We start from the raw sequence: 19317 nt of genomic DNA, 5'->3' as shown, positions 1-19317 counted from the left end.
CCAATCCTCCATCATTAGGACATAGCCTGTCATGACCTGCTCTATCATTTTTATCTTAAAGTGGTCTGAAAGTCAGCATTTCTACTTTGCTCTAAAAGATTCATAACAGCTTTAAAGCTACTATCCTAGAAAAAAATTCACTGAAATGGTTAAACAAAGCATTTTCTCCTGATATTCAGCTTCAAATCCGCATCCAAACTGGAGATAACAGTATCTTTTTTACTTGTTAAAGGAGTTATCAGGGAAATTACCCAAAATGAGCTTTACTCACCTGGGGCTTTCTCCAGCCTCTTGCAGCAGACTGTCCCACACCGACCGCTCTGCTCCCCGCCGCTGTCCCGGTCTCGTCGCTTGGTATTAAGGCCGACCGCGGGGTCGGCCTTACTGCGGCTGCGCGAATCGCCACTGTCAATCATCGCCACGTGGGCCGCGGTGAACTGCGCAAAAATCCCATAGACTTCTGTCCCTTTGCTCCATGTGTCAGGTATGAGGATGCAGTGGTTGGAGTAGGCACTAGTTGAACCTAAGTACAACATACTAACACAGATGAGTGAGAATAGACACTCCACATCTTCATCAAATTGTTTGGAAATATTGTTTTCACCTGTCAGCCTGTGTTATGTTTGTCCAGGAACCTCTCTTTGTACAGGAACCTCTGTTAGTCCAGGAAACTCTATTAGTCCAGGACCCTCTCTTTGTCCAGGAACCTCTGTTAGTCCAGGAAACTCTATTAGTCCAGGAACCTCTATTAGTCCAGGAAACTTTGGCTGTTAGGTGGAGTGTGACCCAGGAAATGCTGATGGCATGATGATAATGGCTGAAGTTGGACTAATAAAAGCTGTGTTGTGTATTACAAGACCATTCTTACCTAATCAGACTTCCGTTCACATTGCAGATGAGAAACCCTTGGTTGTGGAGAACACATACCTGCTTTGCAATGCCCCAGTTTTGGAAGAAGTTGGCATGTAAGTTATTACTGACATCTATCCCTCCAACACTACCGATCCGTGAAATTGATTTATGAAGTTGTGAAATGTACAATAGCACATCTAATGGGTAAACAGTCACAGATGTATCTAGCCTGAGAGATTCATTACAGCTTGGTTGGGAAGCCATCGACAACAACATCGTTTTGTTTTTCCCTTGTTTTGTTTTTTCAGGGAGACAATGGAAATCATAATATTTACTTGTGTGAAAGTATTGACTATGTCTTTGTGTGGCCTCCATGTTAGACAAAAATAGAGATTACTTGGTTGCAGAGTCAACAGGATCCTGATATCAGGTTGAGTCACTGAAAGATTTAGTACTGGTTAGAGATGAACTTGAATTCTGACCTTACATGCAACTTTCCACTAACATGAAGCTAAGCCAATCGAAACCCAGTAGCTTCTGTCTCATTCGCTGCTAGCTGGTTAATGAACCAGCTACTGGGTTTGACTGGATTTTTGGAAATTTGCATAAAAAGCTTAAATCAAGTTCATCTCCAGGCTTATATGTTTAAAAAGCAAGGATTTGAAAGGATAGCAAAGGCGCTGTAGTCTAAGCAATATTTCTCCATGGGAAAACATAAAATGTCTTTCCCTAAACACTCATCACTACATACTGAGGATCTCCTAGAGTCCTAGACCACAGATGTCAAGCTCCAGTCCTCGAGGGCCATATCCATGCCAGTGTTTAGGATGGACTGAGAAACAGAAAATTTGTGTTGTACTTGATGAACCACGCCTTTCCTGATTCAGTCCCATCAATTAAGTTGAGTCAAAAATGTGTGAGGACTTCAGCTGTTGAAAACTGGACTTCGACATCCCTTAAGTATAGCCAAAGACCAGGGCTCTTCCCTTATACCAGGTGGACAATCAGATGCTGTTTGTTGTATGACACTCATGGTTGCCTGTGAATTTAGTTTTGTTCCCAGTCAATGGTCCACTCATAACAGTGTCACTGTTTTTCTCTTTCTTTTACTTGTTTTTGTGAAGTTTCCATGGCTACTAATAATACCATGCGTTAAGAGAGACCATTTTACAAACTCCATAAACCCAGGACCAATTGATTCTAAGGATAGGTTCACATTGAATAAATTGTGATGCGCATGCCGCACATCGCAACTAATTTCAAAATGAGCGTCTTTTGTGGCATGTCAGAGGACTCTTTCTATTTTGCTCAGCATAACTTCTCTTTTGGGTAGCAAGACAATATACAGGTAGAGATTTGGGAGAGAGGGACAACAGAGATAGAGTGGGAGGGAATCTGCGGGAGGGAGGGGTGGACGAGTTTAGGGAATCTTTGATGTTCATATATTGTACAATATCCAAATGTTGATGTGAACTTAAACCTGTATTGTTATGCCAAACTGTTATGCCACAACCTATGGAATTCCATGTTTTGCATCCATATGGAAAAATCTCAACAAAACTTTGTTTAAAAAAAGGGTTCCAATGAACTGCACATCACAACACACAGTAACTCATCGCCAGTCCAAGATTTACATAACAGGAGCCTTTAGGCACAGATGTTCTGGCTTCTTAGACTTCACCCTCCACGAACCTACAAACCCCCGCCGAACTGCACCGCAAGTGTGCTGGCTGGCCCAGCTGTCACTTCTCCCTTACTTCCCTTGCCTGTAATAGGTAGCTAGAGTTGCCCCCAAGTATTAGGTAGCTAGAGGAACCTCAGTATTAAGTAGCTACAGGTGCCCCCAAGTATTAGGTAGCTAGAGGTGCCTCCGACTGAAGGGAGATCTGGTGAGTGGAATGCTGAGACCCGGATGAGTAACCTCTCGATTACACTCCGCTTGGGACTCTACATAGGTAAGGCTGGAGGGAGACTCTTGGGAGGGGAGTGAGACGCCTTTCCATCATCAGGCGCCTGTAGGCAGGTGCCTACAGTGCCTAGTGGTAAATTCAGCCCTGCTCATCGCAATTTATTTGCAATGTGTGTGCTGTCTGATGGTGTACAGCTCGGCTCATGTTATTACGATGGAACCTGATGCACAGCAGCACCAAGATGTGGTGCGATTAACACTGATTCAACATCCATGTGAACCGGCCCTTTAGATGCCCACTAATGATGTGATTTTCAGCTAACAATTTATTTTTGATCAGATTAATCGAACAGATAGTACTTAAACAAAACCTGAACTGAAAATTAAAAGTCAAAATAAGCATATACAAGTCATACTTGCCTTCCATGTAGTCTACTCCTCAGTGTCTTTCTCCTGTCACGCGTCCTGTTTGTTCACTGTGATCAACGGAATTTTCCGTCCTCCATTTTGAAAATGGACATTACCCATAACAGCTTTCTGGTCAGCACACAGTTAAACTGTAACATTACCCACTTGAGCTATAGGGAAACATGGACATTACCTGGTACATCAGTTTTCCTCTCAGCTATAACTGACAGCAACTGATATTTTACTGACAGCAACTGATATATTTCAGATCTGACAAAATATTGTCAGAACTAGAAGGGATTATTGTCAGAAGAAAATGGTGAGCTTCTGAGAGGAACTGATGGCAAGGTAACTATGTAATGTTCATTTGAAGTTACCTCATGTGTTTATTTTAAATATTTTTACTCAGTACAGGTTCTCTTTAATGCTTTTTAGTTTGGGCTCTAGTGCCCGATCTGAGAAGCAAAAAGCACATGGGGGGGGGGGGGGATGCAAAGTGGTCAGAGGGGACCTCCAGTGCCTGGAACCTGTGAGAGGTGAGTGTGTGTGTGCTCCCTCTAATCTTTCCCACTGTGCTCCGTAAAGCTCCTGTGGTGGGGGGGGGGGGGGGATTGTGAGGGAGGGCTGCACACCTTGCTACCATATTGGAGTGGAAGGGGGGCACATCTAGCTAGTAGGAGGTGGGGATCCAAATTCCGCATCGGGCCCCGAAGTCTGTAGCTATGCCACTGACACTGTTAAGAAGGGATACTACTGTAACATTTAAATATACCTCAAATAAGAAACGACTAGAACAAACTGCTCCATTATCTCTGTTCTCGCCCACCTACCCCCCAACACACATTCACACTTTTCCGCCATCTGATCTAGTGGCTGGATAGTGTAATGGTTAAGGGCACCCCCTTTGACATGGGAGACCAGGGTTAGGATCTTGGCTAGGGCCAGTATCTACTCAGTAAGTAGTTCAAGGCAGGACTCCCTAACACTGCAGGGTGGCCTCTTGAACACATCCCAGTGACTGCAGCTCTTGAACTCTTTGAGTCTGACAGGAGTAGAGCGCTGTACAAATGTTCAGAATATTATTATTATCTATCTGTTCTAAATCTTTGTTGAGTGGCAGATGAGCGAAAAACAGACATGCTAATCTGACGGCCATCTTTCTCTGCCCTCTGTTCACAGGACTGCAGCTCTTCTTATCAGCATGAACGATGGTCTCAGCTTTATTTCCAGCTCTGTCATCATTACCAGTACGCACTGTGTAAGTCTCATGAACTTCTGTTCCTGTACATTTACCTCATGAAAAGAACCAGGAAATGATGGAGGAGTTAGGTCAAATACTTTCTCTGAGGTTTCTGCAGTGGCTGGTCAGGGAACAAGGTGGGCGTGCTGAAATTTGCTGTGATAGTGGAACTATAAGCCACAGCGCCTGCCACAGAGAGTGGCTTTTTGTTGTGTTTTTATTTTGTGACACATCCGGAAATGAGAAACTGAAATTCAGCTGCAGCAACTTAGCTGTGACTGCAAACTCTATTTTAAAAGCTGCTGCCAGTAAATATTTCATGGGTTCTGGAATAGTTCAGGTTAACCATTTGGCTCCCGAAATCTCTGTTCTGACAGTAAGCATGTAAACATTAAAAAAGCCCTTAAAGGGACACTTAAGTCAAACAAAAAAAATGAGTTTTACTCACCTAGAGCTTCCAGTAGCCCCCTGCAGCTGTCCAGTGCCCTCGCCGTCTCCCTCCGATCCTCCTGGCCCCGCCAGCAGCCACTTCCTGTTTCGGTGACAGGAGCTGACAGGCTGGGGACGCGAGTGTTTCCTCGCTTTCCCAGACACAATAGCACCCTCTATGCTGCTATATGGTATATGATATATGCTATAGTAGCATAGATGGCGCTATTGTGGCCAGGAACGCAAAGAATCACTCGCGTCCCCAGCCTGTCAGCTCCTGTCACCGAAACAGGAAGATGCTGCCGGCGGGGCCAGGAGGATCGGAGGGAGACGGCGAGGGCACCGAACAGCTGCAGGGGGCTATTGGAAGCCCCAGGTGAGTAAAACTCATTTTTTTTGTTTGACTTAAGTGTCCCTTTAAGGCCCTTAAGGGAGATATCTGTTTAACGCCTCTTTTCCACTAGCAGCTGAGGGCAATGAATTCACCACCTCTCAGCTGCTCCCTTTCCCCGGACGCTTGCTAGCCCTTGGCACGAGCGTTGGACAGGCAGCCCTTAAAGGCTGAAGTTGCATCTGAGCACAGTGATTGCCATCCTTGGATGCGACTTGAGACTTTTCTTTACCACCGAGTTACCCCACCAGGTGTCAAACATGACATGTGCGGTTTTACCAAATCCTGCCCTTCAACTGTATGTAATTTCAGCCGGCAATGGCGCTTATGGCCAGTAGACGGGAGGCTGAACTGCCCAACAAACAAACACTTCAGCCTCCAGTGGAAAAGAGACTGCTGGTGCTTACACAATTGGAGTCGGACTCCTGGTATGTGATTTTTTTGGTACCCCCTCTCGCTCTGTCACCCGAAGCGCCACCCCCCTGAGCCCCCGGATAGGTATGGGTGAAGGTAAATCCCATGAAACGTTGCCAGCAGATTGCCTCATGTATCAGGCCTACAACTAAAGACCTGTAAAGAAATGTGCCCATTTGAAATGTACACATTTAATAATAATAATCCGAACATTTATATAGCGCTTTTCTCCTGTCGGACTCAAAGCGCTCAAGAGCTGCAGCCACTGGGACGCGCTCAGGAGGACACCCTGCAGTGTTAGGGAGTCTTGCCTTGAACTCCTTACTGAATAGGTACTGACCCTAGCCAGGATTCGAACCCTGGTCTCCCATGTCAAAGGCAGTGCCCTTAACCAGTACTCTATTCAGCCACTGCATTTAGTGACAAATTAACTTGGTCCAAGGACTCCTGGTACTTCCAAGTTTAATAGACAAGTATTCTACTTTAGGGCCAGTTCACACTACAAGAGTTTTGTTAGCACTGTTTAGAAAATCTCTTGCTAGTGCAATGCTTTGTGGATTTTTACAAAATCACATTGCTCAAGTGAGATCACACACATAGTATTACATTAGCAAGAGCTTTTAAAATCACAAGCGATTAAGAAAAACTCTTGCAGTGTGAACCAGCCCTTAGATGGCTAACTAGCTGGATGTCATTTACTGAGAATCCAAGTTGATTCATGCTGCTTGAAAACTAACCACTTAAATTCCACCTTAGCAAGATTCAAATGGTCCATGTTCAAGCCGCATACATTTGCATATTTACAGGATTTGCATAATCCTAAATGAGGGGATGTGCTTCCGGTGGCACAAAGCCTAGGATCTGTCCTAGAAATTCTTCTTCAATCCATACTTGAGTGGGGATGGGTGAAAATGTTCTGCCTATTGTTTTTTTCTTATTCTATTTGTTTTTCTGAGGTTCTTGGAGAAGAACTCTCAATCTTTCTTCATGTCCATATCTGTATTGATTTGGAATTTCATTAAACAGAAACTCAATGTAGCAATTATAGTGTCCGTACTAAGTACACATGCACAATTATTGTTGCCCACAGGAATTGTTTGAGGTTAATCATGCGTTCTGTTGCCGAGGAAGGGGGACAAAAGTGTGATGCACGGTGGGAGGGATAATAAGTAGTGCTGGTGTTCGAATTTGGCACAGGCGATTCAAAGCACATGAATACTACCGACTGCCGCTGTTCAGCACTGAACAAGTGGACAGGGTCAGAAGGAGTTCCATGGCTTGCGAGTGATGTTGCGTTTCATGTGACTCCGATGCTTCCTTCTTCCAAACCAGAAGGTAGAAGTATTGGAGTCAATGCTGAACAGCGGCAGTTGGGAGTTTTAGGCCTCTTGCACACTGCATACATTTCCGATTCCGCTTTTTAATCTGTTTTTACATCCGATTCCGATTCAGATTTTTAATCTTTACTGCATGTTGCATTTTTTGATCCGTTTTTCTGTTGAATGTATTAAGGGAAAATCGGAAACGGAATCGGAAACTGAATCGGAATCGGAAAACGGATTTGCAGTGTGCAGGGAGCCTGAATGTGTATTTAATTGGCTAAACTGAACTGAATTGACGGAAACTGAAACTCTAACACCAACAACAGTAAGAGGGAGAACAGTGTGCTTGGTTGAGATGATCCATCTCTCTGCATCTTTTGGCAAAACATCAGGGCAGCTGGATTGAACACTGGCGTGTACTCACCTCAGTGTCATGTCAGGACTATGAAAAAAACTTGTATAGTTTACATTTCCTCAATTTTTTTGTGGTTTTTAAGGTTTTTTTTTTCATTCAAGAAATCCCTGATTCTGCAATGAATAAACTCAGTGTAAGAAAGCTTTTTGATATGTCAAACATCGTGAGAAACTGCATTGTAGGTTACATTGCATTACATTACTGGTCCATTTCCAGCACATCTTGGAGTGATAAACCTAGAGACAGATGTCTGTGTAGAGTCTTGTGACCTGGGCAGCACATGCCATGCTAATTTGGGAAATTCAGAAAACATCCTGTAGAGTTATCCACCCTCTCTAGTGCGAACACATCTATAAGTGTCGGGTAATAAGTCAGCTGTATACACTACTCCTGCAATGTGGAGGATAACTATATCAGTTGGGTGATTTACAGATCCTATGAAGTATGTCTTCTGTGTTATTTTTACATGAGATGCTGACAGTGTAATTATAGGGTGTGCAGAGGAATTAGAAGGCTAGACTCTCTGGAGCTGATTGGGTCTGAATTTTTGTACACAAGGTTCAGATTTGGATTTTAAAGGATTGATTTGTTTATATAGCTCTAGGATTATTATTTCGTTTTTTTTTTTTTTTTTTTTTTTTTTTTTGAAAGGTAAAGTTTATACTAAAGTTTTTAGTTTTTCCAAATTAAAAAGAACAAGCCCTTTAACAATATGGGCCAGGCCAACAGATTACCATATGTTCAATAAACACAGAGCATGACATGAAAAAGACAATATAACCCCCCCCCCCCCCCCCCTAAAAAAAAAGAAAAGAAAAAGAGAAAAGAGATCCCATGTATATTGGTTTGGTTGAGACCTCCCTCACCTCCCTGTCTCCTCCCACGTTCACCCCATAGCGGTATGACATAATACACAAGCAGTACCAGTGGAAACATAAAGAGTAATGAAGAGCACTCACCCAGTTAGATTAATTATTACTCCAGCATTTCCACAATCTCTTGAATTTTTCAAAGGTTATCATTCTGTTTGTATACCTCGATAAAGGGGACCCGCCGTGGCCCCGAAACATTTGTTGGTCGATTGAATGGTCATCTGGCATGTTATGTTATGAATAAATAACCTTTATCTTACTGAGTGTGCGGACCTTATGGATTTTTGCCATTGACTTTTATGGTCCACCACCTTGACTTTTTTAAGACGGTTCCTATTTTTGTACGCTCTCTTTTTGAGAACACTGTTTTGCAGGGTCTCTATCACTTTTCCGAAATACAATAATTTTTTTTCTAGCGTATACCAGCAGTATAAGATGTTCTGAAAGGATTAGTCCCTCGGTGACTTCTAGTATCATACATTCGGGAGTCTCTGGGATTATTTTTAGAGCACTTTACAACTCATAGATATGAGAAGATAGCCAACTGATGTGTCTGGTTTCCATCTCTTATGGCCCATACTCACGGCAACTTTTTGGCCTGTCGCCAGCACACGTGAGCGTGTGCGCGACAGGCCGGTGACAGCTCGTCGCCAGGTCCCTCCGCATACACACGGCGGAGGGACCTGGCAACTGATGCGGCGGAAGCTGTCGCTGTTGCTCCTCCCCCCGCCGGAAGCCCAATGCATCTTGTATCTTGTTGCTGTCGCTAGTCCGCGTACTCACGCGGACTAGCGACAGTTCCTGCGGAGTTGCGGCGGCGACTGTCGCCAGGCGATTGAGCGGTTCAATCGCCCGGCGACATCAGCGACGAGCGACGGTTCAGGGTGCGCGCCCGTGCAACGCCGCATACTCACGGGCGACCTGTCGCTGCAACACGCGCGCGCCGCATGTTGCGGGGACATTTGTAGCCCGTGAGTATACTGCACCAGTAGATAAGCACAGTTTGTTTTTCTTTTCAGAATACATGTCCTGAGGGTGGTGGGCTCATGATTACCACCACCACAGGTGTATTTAAAGAATGGTGGTATAGCAGATAGCAGTCTCACCTTGCAAAGCCCCGATTCAAGTCTTGGCCAAGACACTATGGGCTATTAACTTTTCTTCTGAGTTAATAAACAAGAAATTACTCAAAAAGAGTTAAATATTACCTTCTTACTTAGATTTTAGCACCTTTTCAGTTTCAATGTACTTAAAAATTATTTTTTAGAGAAGGTGGAAAACTATCTCCTTGGAGAAGACTTAGGAAAACAGTTAATAGGATAGACCAAGAGGCCAACTATGGGTCTATTGATATATATATAAATCTTCGTACATATCCCCAGATCCTATATAAGATGCTAATCTTTTTAAGGTCAAATTGGGATTGTTAGTGGGTAGACCAGATTAATAAGTATTTAATCAGTGACTGTTGAGTCTGGTCATCTAATTTCCATTAAAATTGAATTTTATTTTGACAAAACACATGGCACATTAAAATTGTATATATAAAAAAAACAATAGCCCATATGGCAATCATGACATATCAATACGTCTTTAGGTTCTTAAAGATTATTGGTAGTCCCTTAATAAAGGAGACACAACAACGGGATATTCTCTTTAGCTGTAGTAATTAATTTCTCTTAGTAAAATAAGACCACGGTGCAGTTGTTCTGCAGATAAAGAGGTTGATTGACTAAGGTAAATAGTGCGAACAACCTCCTGTTGCTCACGCTATTAAATCAGTGCAACTTAATTTTGTTGTCATGCACGCTACAGCACTAGTGACAGCGTAGCGTGCGTAACTAAAACAACGGGCGAGCTTTCTAAAGCTGCGGGTAATGATGTATTGCTACTGCGATACTTCACTTGCGCGGCCTCTACTACGTTAACTAACTGACTGTAGTTATTATGTTAATTACATAGTAACTATATTAATTTACATAGTAGCGGCCGTGCTATGCCGTGCCGATATCTATGGGTTTTAACTTCAGCTCAGGAGCTTTTCCCTTATTTCCTATCTAGCTAATTGGGATATTGTTGACAGAAAAGTTGAAAAAAAGCCTTTTTAGAGGAAACAGAGTACTTTTTGCAGTAAGGTGGGGAGGATAATTTAGTAATAACAGAGGGGAAATCTTTCCATAGCAGACACACTGATAACAATGGAATTCCACATGACTGCTGTCTGCACTGCTGCTATAGGTACTATACAAAGCCCTCTCAAAGAATGATATTCCTAAATGTATTCCTAAATGTCGTTTTATTTCTATGTTGCCCATTTTATCATAGTCCTGTCCAACAGCTCACATCTGTCATTAGCTGAATCCATATTTTGTTGTCTTGGCAGGCATTGATTCAAGGTAACACGATCAGCTGGAAAAAAGCTGAAATCCTCATTAAGACCAGGGGAGGGATTCCCTACTTTCCATATATGTATAAATAGACTCCTGAGCAGAGAATCCCTGCAGGGCAGATATTCCTTTCTCGCTGCGTTTAACATCACAAAAGTGGAGTGTTGAGGCAATTTAAGAACCTCATAATGATGGGTGGGTGGTACATTGTATTCATTAATTTGTTTTGTGATCATTTAATGAGTGTCACATCTATCCCAACCTCTGAGTCCTATAGAGCCTTCCCGCTCCTCTCATGGTCCCCGCGTTCCAACAATGTCACCACGTTTGAATCCCCTGCTGTGGGAGACTTCAGTAGTCTTCATGAGCCAGAGTACTCCCGAAGACGGGTGACTCTGTACTGCGCATGCACGAGAGAGGGCGAGCGCAGGCACTGTAAGGAGCCACACGTCTTCAAAAGCACTCGGGCTCCCAAAGACTTCCGAAGCCTCCTGCGGTGGCAGAGAGCAGTATTAGACTGATCGTTCAAATACTGCTACTTAAGGTGGCCGCACTGGAACGCTTTAAGAAGAGCTCCCAATGTAATATCCCTTTATACAATGTGCACAGGATAGGTTTTGTTGTATCTCTAACATGGTTTTGCTTTGCTGTCTTTGCCAGAGTTGGAGAGACTTGTTTACTTCCTGTTATTAAGTCACATCATTGAATCTCCCCCAATATTAATACAAACAGTAATTAAGAACACTTTGTAGTAGTGTTTACAAAAGGTGTTGCAACCCTTAGGGCCTGTTTCCACTACGTGCAGAATGCATGCAGAAAAGATGCAGAAAAACTGACTCCAATGAATGCCTATGGGAAAATCTGCATCATAAAAATCGTGTTTAGTGGAAACAGGCCCTAACCAAGATATTGTTTATCTGCAACCAAGATTCAGACAAAAGTAAAAAGTAAAAAAAAAAAGCTTTGGGCCTTCCTTGCGCTATCCAAAGTTAAAATGAATTTGATGCTATTCTATAAGTTCTATTTTATGGAAGACCACCATACTGCTTGCATCCAGCTGACACGTTTCATCCAGTGCTGTAGAATATTGCCTCTCCATGGGAAAATTCTATTTTCAGGTCATAAAGGAACAAAGGGTCATAAAGGGTCTTCTGAGGGACATACCTCCATGTGTATGAGACTTAAAGTGAACCAGAAGCAAGCACGGGCTATATGGAGGTTGCCATGTTTATTTCTTTTTAAGCAATACCAGTTGCCTGGCTGTTCTGCTGATCCTCTGCCTGTAATACTTTTAGCTTTAGACCCTGAACAAGCATGCAGCAGATCAGATGTTTCTGACACAATTAGCTGCATGCTTTTTTCAGGTGTGTGATTCAGACAATCCAGCAGCCAAATAGACCAGCAGAGCTGCCAGGCAACTGGTATTGTTTAAAAGGAAATAGATATGGTAGCCTCCATATACTTTTCGCTTCCAGTTCCCTTTAACTCTCCATGGCCAATGTGTATCAGTTGAGTACCAACACCCAAAATAGCTGCTTCATAGCAAACTATTTCACTCCCCTCCCCCACTACTCCCTGCAGATACTTATTTATGAGACAAATAACAGTGATTGAATACTGCACTTTTTGCCAGAATAACTAAACTAAATTTTTGTGTGCTGATGATCTGTAGATGGATGGCACCACCGAGAGCTAAAACAGCTGGTACACCAATTCATGTTCAGTCTTCCATTATTCTGTCAAAAAGACAGTGTGACAACTGTTCTACTCCTTGACAAGGAGAGATAAGTGTTCATTGGCTATACTTGGCTTGTCTCAATGTGGTCTATGTACCTCAGAGTTCTTGTATAATGATATGGGCCTGTTGCACACCTCAGCATTGTGTTTCCTGTTCACAGTCTGACGGGACCATCTTGGCGATAGTACTGCTGATCCTATTTCTCCTGCTGATCCTGGCTCTGTTGTGGTGGTTCTGGCCCCTGTGCTGCACCGTGGTAAGTCTCAGATGTCATCATTTCCCTCTATTACTGGAACCTGATGTGACCCCGAGCTTTTGGAATGTGCCTAACCTCACTTGTTGTTTTTTTGTGTCTAGCGTTTTAACACTGCAGCTCTTTCCGAATATACAAACAACATCTTGTGTTTGTGAATAACAATAATTGCCTCCTAGTAGGACTGGAAAGGCACGCGCTTTCTCTGTACACACGTAATAAAACACTCCATTAATGAACTCAGAAACGAGCCGCGTGTGTATCTATTGCAGTGACGGGGATGATGTTTAGAATGATTCCCTGTTTACAGCTAATGTTTCTTCTATTCAGAAGTTTTGTTTTTGCAATAAATCTCAATGCATGCATTGGCTCACTGAGTGTGGAGCTAAATGTTGGCCACCTTTGAGACCATTAAGAAGCCCATTTATGAGACGTTTAAGATGTGAGATTTGTTGGATTGGTGTGGCCCTGTAAAATTTATGAGTTATAGGCTCACTTTACACCAGCGGTTCTGGCTGTGTGCCAGGCTTTCAGCGGCATAAAGAGAGACAGTAATTTGCATATTCAGGAGTGGGATGCATCATGGAAAACCATGCTTGCTCGCTTGAAGCTGAATAATGATTGCAAGAACTGTTAGCTGGCAGACTGTCTCTGTCCATCAGCAGTGTGCAGGCACTGGCCCGGTGGTGCGTGTTCTTGATCACCTGCCCGGGGCCAGGAGTGCTCTGCGCATGCGCAAGACATCATGCAGAGCGCTCCTGAGGTCACTACAAGGGGACTGTTCACCAGCAAACAGTTCTTGCCATCACGAAAGCTGAATTGTTGCAAATACCTTCTGTTTTAAGAAGGCAAAATTATATTTAGCAATGCTTTATTAGTAAGAAGGCTTTTCAGTCTCTTTTAGCCTCTCATATGACCGTTCTGAGTACTCGTACAGGGAAGGTCCGAGCAGCTTAAAAAAAAAGTCATTTACTTATGCAGGGCTTCCTCCAGCCCCTAGCAGCCGTTATGTCCCTTGTTGCATCTCCTTACTCAGCCGCTGGCTCCCGGTCCCCTCTGCTGCAGAGGACGACCTCACCAGTGGCTGAGTGCAGAGCTGCGGTAAGTGACATAGCCGCTGCTAGGGGCTGGAGGAAGCCCTGCGTAAGCAAATTACTTTTTTTTTCAAGCTACCCGGACCTTCCCTTTAAGATGTGAGGAGTTATTTTGCAATTCTCACGCTACAACTTTGCTGCTAGGAGTTCATACAGCTGCAGTGTAGCATGTTTCTAGTTCCACTTGACACCTTTTCTCTGGAATTGCTTTATTACCTTCAAAGTGCTGAAGTCTCTTCAAGTCAAAGCACTGTTAAAGGGGGCTACTTTCCACCAACCACAGCTTGTTTGTAATGAGAGGGTGATATACTATCTTGTCTTCTCACTGGCCAGCCAGCATCACATGATGTTCAAAAACATCATGTGACTGAACTGACTCATAACAGACCGTGCCACTCTGTTAGCAGGACGGAATCACTGCACTTCAAAGAGTGAGAAAGTATGGGCTTGGATGAGAATCGTTTGAACTCCCACCGAAAAAGTCTAATCTGAAGTTTCTTGGCTCGCCGTGGCAGCCTGGTACAGGTGTCCTTATGTCAGCAGAACCTCTGGGCACTTTCACCACAAGATATGCTGATATTAGACTGGCCCTGCTCAATGTAAATATGGAGCAAGTGGGCTCTTCAACCTTGTAGGATAGTTGGCATCTATCCTTATTATGTACATAGTTTATAACATTTTAGGTCTAGTTTAACAAATACTGTAAATAAATGTTTGATGTGTTTATTACAAGGGAATACATCTGAAATAAAATGGTTATGAAAGTTGATATAATATTGCTTATCGATGACTTCCCTTTATACTAACCTCTTTGAAGAACATTTCAGTCAGTCTCCATCCAGCCTAAATATACTCAAAGGGTCCTTTAGATGTATACTGATAGACCAGGTTTAGGTGATGCTGGCATGCTTGGTGCCCCCCACGGGTTACTCCTATAAGTCAGAGGTTCCAACAGGAAATCTCTCTTCTCAAGTTATAGTCATCAGCTCTCTGAAGTCTCTCTTTCTTATTTCAGTCTTTTATTATAGTCTTCATAATGTAAAATAAGGCAAAAACCCAACAGAAGGAGTGAGACCTCTTTGTATTTGCTGCTGTAGGACAGCAAGAGTGGGGATTCAGCCACAAACATTTCATCTCTTTGGGCCAAAGAGTCATAGATGAAGCCAATGGATGATTCCATATACCTGGATTCTCCCAAATTTGAATTACCACCTTTGGTTAAAAAAAAAACTAACCTTTGGTGTTCTGTATCCTGCAATTTGACAAAGACAAATAACATTTATATTACGCTTTTCTCTTGGTGGCCTCAAAGAGGGGGGTACTGTAAAAAGAAGCACTGAACTGTAGGTCAGAATAATAATGAGCACATTAATAAAAAGCACTAGAATAAAAAATACATTATAATGAAGGACACTAATAAGGCATATACAGCCACACCAGCTTTTAAACACCATGCCACCTGTAAAATAAGTTCAGAGGTTCCTTGAGATCCAAAAATTACTTGCAGGGGTTCCTTGAGATCCAAAAAGTATTTGCAGAGTTCCTCCAGGGTAAAAAGTGTGATGATTTGCTCAGCTGCCTGTGCAGGCAGGCAGCCTTTTGACCATTATGTAGGTTTGCATGCTGCAGGACTCTGGAAAGAAGAGCTTCTGTCAGTTTTGCAGCTTGTGCTTGCAGAGGAATTTGCATACGTTGTCATGCAAATTGCCTGGCCACATTCATTGGAGGCGTGTACTATAAGTACTATGTCTTTCCCACAATGCTTCGCTGGTCATAAGGATTTCGTCCTATGTAACACTCCTGGTGGGGTGTCAGCCTGACTCTCTGTTTGAAGATCAGCTTAGAGTAATTCCTGGAAACTGTGCTAGGCAGGTTTTCCCTAGTGCAGTTAGGATTGTTTATCTGTTTTGTTTGTCTGTTGCGATTGTCCTGTCCCAGCGGTGGACGACAAGGAAATCGTTCTGATCTCTGTTCTTGGAGTATAGCTGGTGCAGCGGTTGCTACCAGCTATCTCTTCTGATCTGTCTCCTTGGATCGCGCTAGCCACTTTTCGCTAGCGCTGTGGATCCTTCTGTTCTGTCTCCTGGGATCACGCTAGCCACTTTTCGCTAGCGCTGTGGATCCTTCTGTTCTGCTACTCTGTACCTGGATCGCGCTAGCCACTTTTCGCTAGTGCTGTGGATCCTATCTCTTGCTTGTCCCTGTTTTCGTGTGTCTGTCTTGTCTGCTACGACCGCTTGCTGGAGGCTCGGTGAGGTAACCGTTAAGCAAGCGTTCGCGTCCTCTGTTTCATGTTTATCTGTCGATGGTTAGTTAGGCGTGCTTGTCTCTATTGTGCTTATCACGTGGAGACCGTGCATAACCGCGTGCACTGTTGCGAATGAGTGCGGTGTTCGCGGTTAGCTAGCGTTTGTTATTTTATGCATCTTCTCATTGTATTATTTGCTGTGCCTTTGCTACCCTCGTATTCTATTCTGATCTGCCTTGTGTCACGTCTGGCGATCGCACCTCTCGCGATCGCGTTCCTATTTCATATCTGCTGTTGTGTGCGGTCGCGGGGTGGCGACTGGATTGGCGCACACACATACAACCTGTGCCTTTGCTCGTTCTCATTCGCAATCGCATCTCTTGCGATTGCGTTCTGCGCTTCGTACAATTCCTGTCTGGCATTTGTGGAGGTACAGAGGATTTGTTCCTCTGCACTCCCCAGCGCCATCTGCCGACAGGAATTTCCCTCTACAGGTGCGTAGCACCTTTTACTGGGTGCCTGCAATTACACGCTTGTGGAGGATTTACGCCGTGTCAGCGCACGCGTTGTGCGCTGATCACGGAGAAAGTTCCACAATCGTTACAAAAAGGTTTAGAAAGGCTGCCATAACCAGTACCCTATCCAGTTTCTACATACAGTGCCCAGCGGTGAGGGAAACAGGGTAAAGTTTGCATCGGGGTCAATAAATCCATAGCTGTGCCACTATATAAATGGTAGGAGATAACATTATGTTTTGATGTTTATGTGCAGTACTGTACAATATAGAGGTGTGTCTGAGCCATGATGCCAGATGTTTCCAGGAGTTAGGTGTATTAACAAAAAGGGCAACTTGTGTTTTACTTGAAAACACTCTTTTACAACCAATTGGCTATAGCCTATTAACACTGTTTTTGTTGTTTTGTAACTTGTAAGTACTGCAGCACTAGGCTGTACTGATGCAATAAAATTCCTGGAAAGCTGAGATTTATAACAATCTGGAGAGCAATTCAGAGAGCTGGCCAGATGTTTGATTCCAGCAGAGCTGCTGGAGCTCAATGACATGTGAAGTAAGCCAGCCTTGTCACTGGGGAGTGTCCTGATTGGCTGACATGCCTGGCTGTGAGCAATGGGTACCGATGCTGAAGTACTGGCCTTGGGAAGTGTATACGTGGTGTGTATGTGTGCAGGCCTGGCTATGCCTCAGATATGACACCAGATTTAATGTACATTATATCAGTTAAAGTAAATCTCAATTGAAAATAAACGTATGATATAATGATTTGTATGTGTAATACAGCTAAGAAAAAGAACAATAGAAACACAGATATAAGTCTCATTGTTTCCAGTACAAAAAGAGTTAAAAAAACTTCACTTGTTCTCCGACCATGGTTGGTCGGCTACAGGGCTGTTTTCTGAAGCACTTATCTCAACCTCTCTCCGACTGTTTCTTGTTTGTTTAAGGTTTTTCTGCAGGAAAGTTCAAAGGGTCATTAGCTCTGCTTTGTTTCATAGTTTAAAATACAGAGTGTGGTTTGTAAACTGCAAATATTAGAGAATGATGCAATGTTATACAAAAAAAAACACTATATAACTGAAAATAAAAATATGAGACTTTTCTTTGCTACTAATGTTCTTTAAAAAAAACATACTGCACATACAATTTATTTTATCCTAAGTTTTGTTTTTGCTTCGGTGTCACTGTAAGTAATGTATTAATAAATTCCATTCTTTCCTTCTACACATGTCCACGTAAACACCTTAAAGGGACACTGTAGGGGCGTCAGGGAAAAATGAGTTGAAGTTACCCGGGGCTTCTAATGGTCCCCCACAGACATCCTGTGCCCACGCAGCCACTCCCCAATGCTCCGGCCCCGCCTCTGGTTCACTTCTGGAATTTCAGACTTTAAAGTCTGAAAACCACTGCGCCTGCGTTGCCGTGTCCTCGCTCCCGCTGATGGCTCCAGGAGCACACGGCGCAGGCCCAGTATGGTCTGTGTCTATGCAGTACGCTCCTAGTGACATCAGGGGAAGCGAGGACATGGCAATGCAGGCGCAGTGGTTTTCAGACTTTAAAGTCTGAAATTCCAGAAGTGAACCGGAGGCGGGGCTGGAGCATCGGTGAGTGGCTGTGCGGGCACAGGATGTCTGCAGGGGACCGTTAGAAGCCCTGGGTAAGTTCAACTAATTTTCCCCCGACCCCCTACAGTATCCCTTTAAGGCAGATTTTCCTTATCATTTAAATGTATAATATCAGAATAAAGGCTGTGGCTTGAGACATGGAATATGCACAAGCAGAACGTTTGATGATTCTCTGATCCTGATTTTCAGATTATAAAGGCACCTCCTCCACCACCAGAAGAGGACAGTGAGGTAGGATATCTTCCTTTTAACTTTTTGTCATTTAAATGTTTGAAGTCTAGTTTAAGGAAGCTGATAACTGGCACTTTGGCAGCAGATTTTTATGTTAATAAAAGATAAGGCAACATTGCATTCTAAATATATGTTTATAGCAGGGCCGGGGCAGAGGCGAGAGAGGCTCCAGCCTCAGTGCGCAGTGTAGGAGGGGACACACAGCTCGCTCAGCTATCATTCCCCTATTGTGTTTGAAGCAGAGAGAAATAAGAAAAGGGGATACATGGCAGTGACTGCAAACCAGATAACTAGAGATTAAGGTGTTGCGGGCCCTGGGGAGCCTCTTAGTCTAATATCAATCAGTGTGTCACAGCTGGGGTGGGAGGGATAGAGGAGTACACTTTGGTGTCTCAGCCTTGGGTGTTGGAGGACCTTGTCCCGGCTCTGGTTTAAAGACTACCTCAGGTCAAAAAAAAAGTTGAATGGCAATACATACAGTATATTCAGTCTATGCACTGAGTACAGTTAGATGAACAAGTTTACATCTGGTACATCGTAGTGTCTAGAACAGACACACATTTATATCTGTAGTAGCATTTTAAGAGTCAGGCTTGTTTTGGTATAGCGCTTGGGGAAGAAGTGAGAAACAGAGAAAAGGCAGAGCAGAGTGATTATAAAGATAAGAAATATGAGACAGCATGCTATAATTCTTATCACAGATGTGGACTTGATGGATGAATGACTTTTTTCAACCAAACTATGTAACTATGTTGGCCTGTCTGCATGACGTCAATCCCCCAGCATCCTTTGTGGCCATAGCTAGGAAAGAAAAAAAATTGCCAGGGCCCGATTTCAAACGGGGGGGGGGGGGGGGGGGGTGTTTGAGGGATAGGGCAGGGGATTTCAATATGTACCCATATGTGGAATACAGACCCTGGGGGTAAGAAAATCATACTTTATTATGTGTGATTTAATATATCTTGGCAATCTATT

The 19317-nt window shown here is 43.5% G+C and overlaps 1 protein-coding gene across 3 annotated transcripts in view; it reads left to right on the top strand.

Moving 5' to 3' along the window:
- Window positions 1-19317, top strand: part of ANTXR1 (ANTXR cell adhesion molecule 1) — a 266350-nt gene that overhangs the window by 132400 nt on the left and 114633 nt on the right. For all 3 annotated transcript variants that reach the window (XM_068274807.1, XM_068274808.1, XM_068274809.1), the window contains exons 11-14: window positions 896-965; window positions 4349-4427; window positions 12538-12633; window positions 18301-18342. In XM_068274807.1, the coding sequence (XP_068130908.1) occupies window positions 896-965; window positions 4349-4427; window positions 12538-12633; window positions 18301-18342 (287 nt within the window). The remainder of the gene's footprint in view (window positions 1-895; window positions 966-4348; window positions 4428-12537; window positions 12634-18300; window positions 18343-19317) is intronic.

Source organism: Hyperolius riggenbachi, chromosome 3, assembly GCF_040937935.1.
Source record: "Hyperolius riggenbachi isolate aHypRig1 chromosome 3, aHypRig1.pri, whole genome shotgun sequence".
Classification (NCBI taxonomy): Eukaryota; Metazoa; Chordata; class Amphibia; order Anura; family Hyperoliidae; genus Hyperolius; species Hyperolius riggenbachi.
Note: the sequence above shows the minus strand (reverse complement) of the source record. Positions and strands in the feature narration are given on the sequence as shown.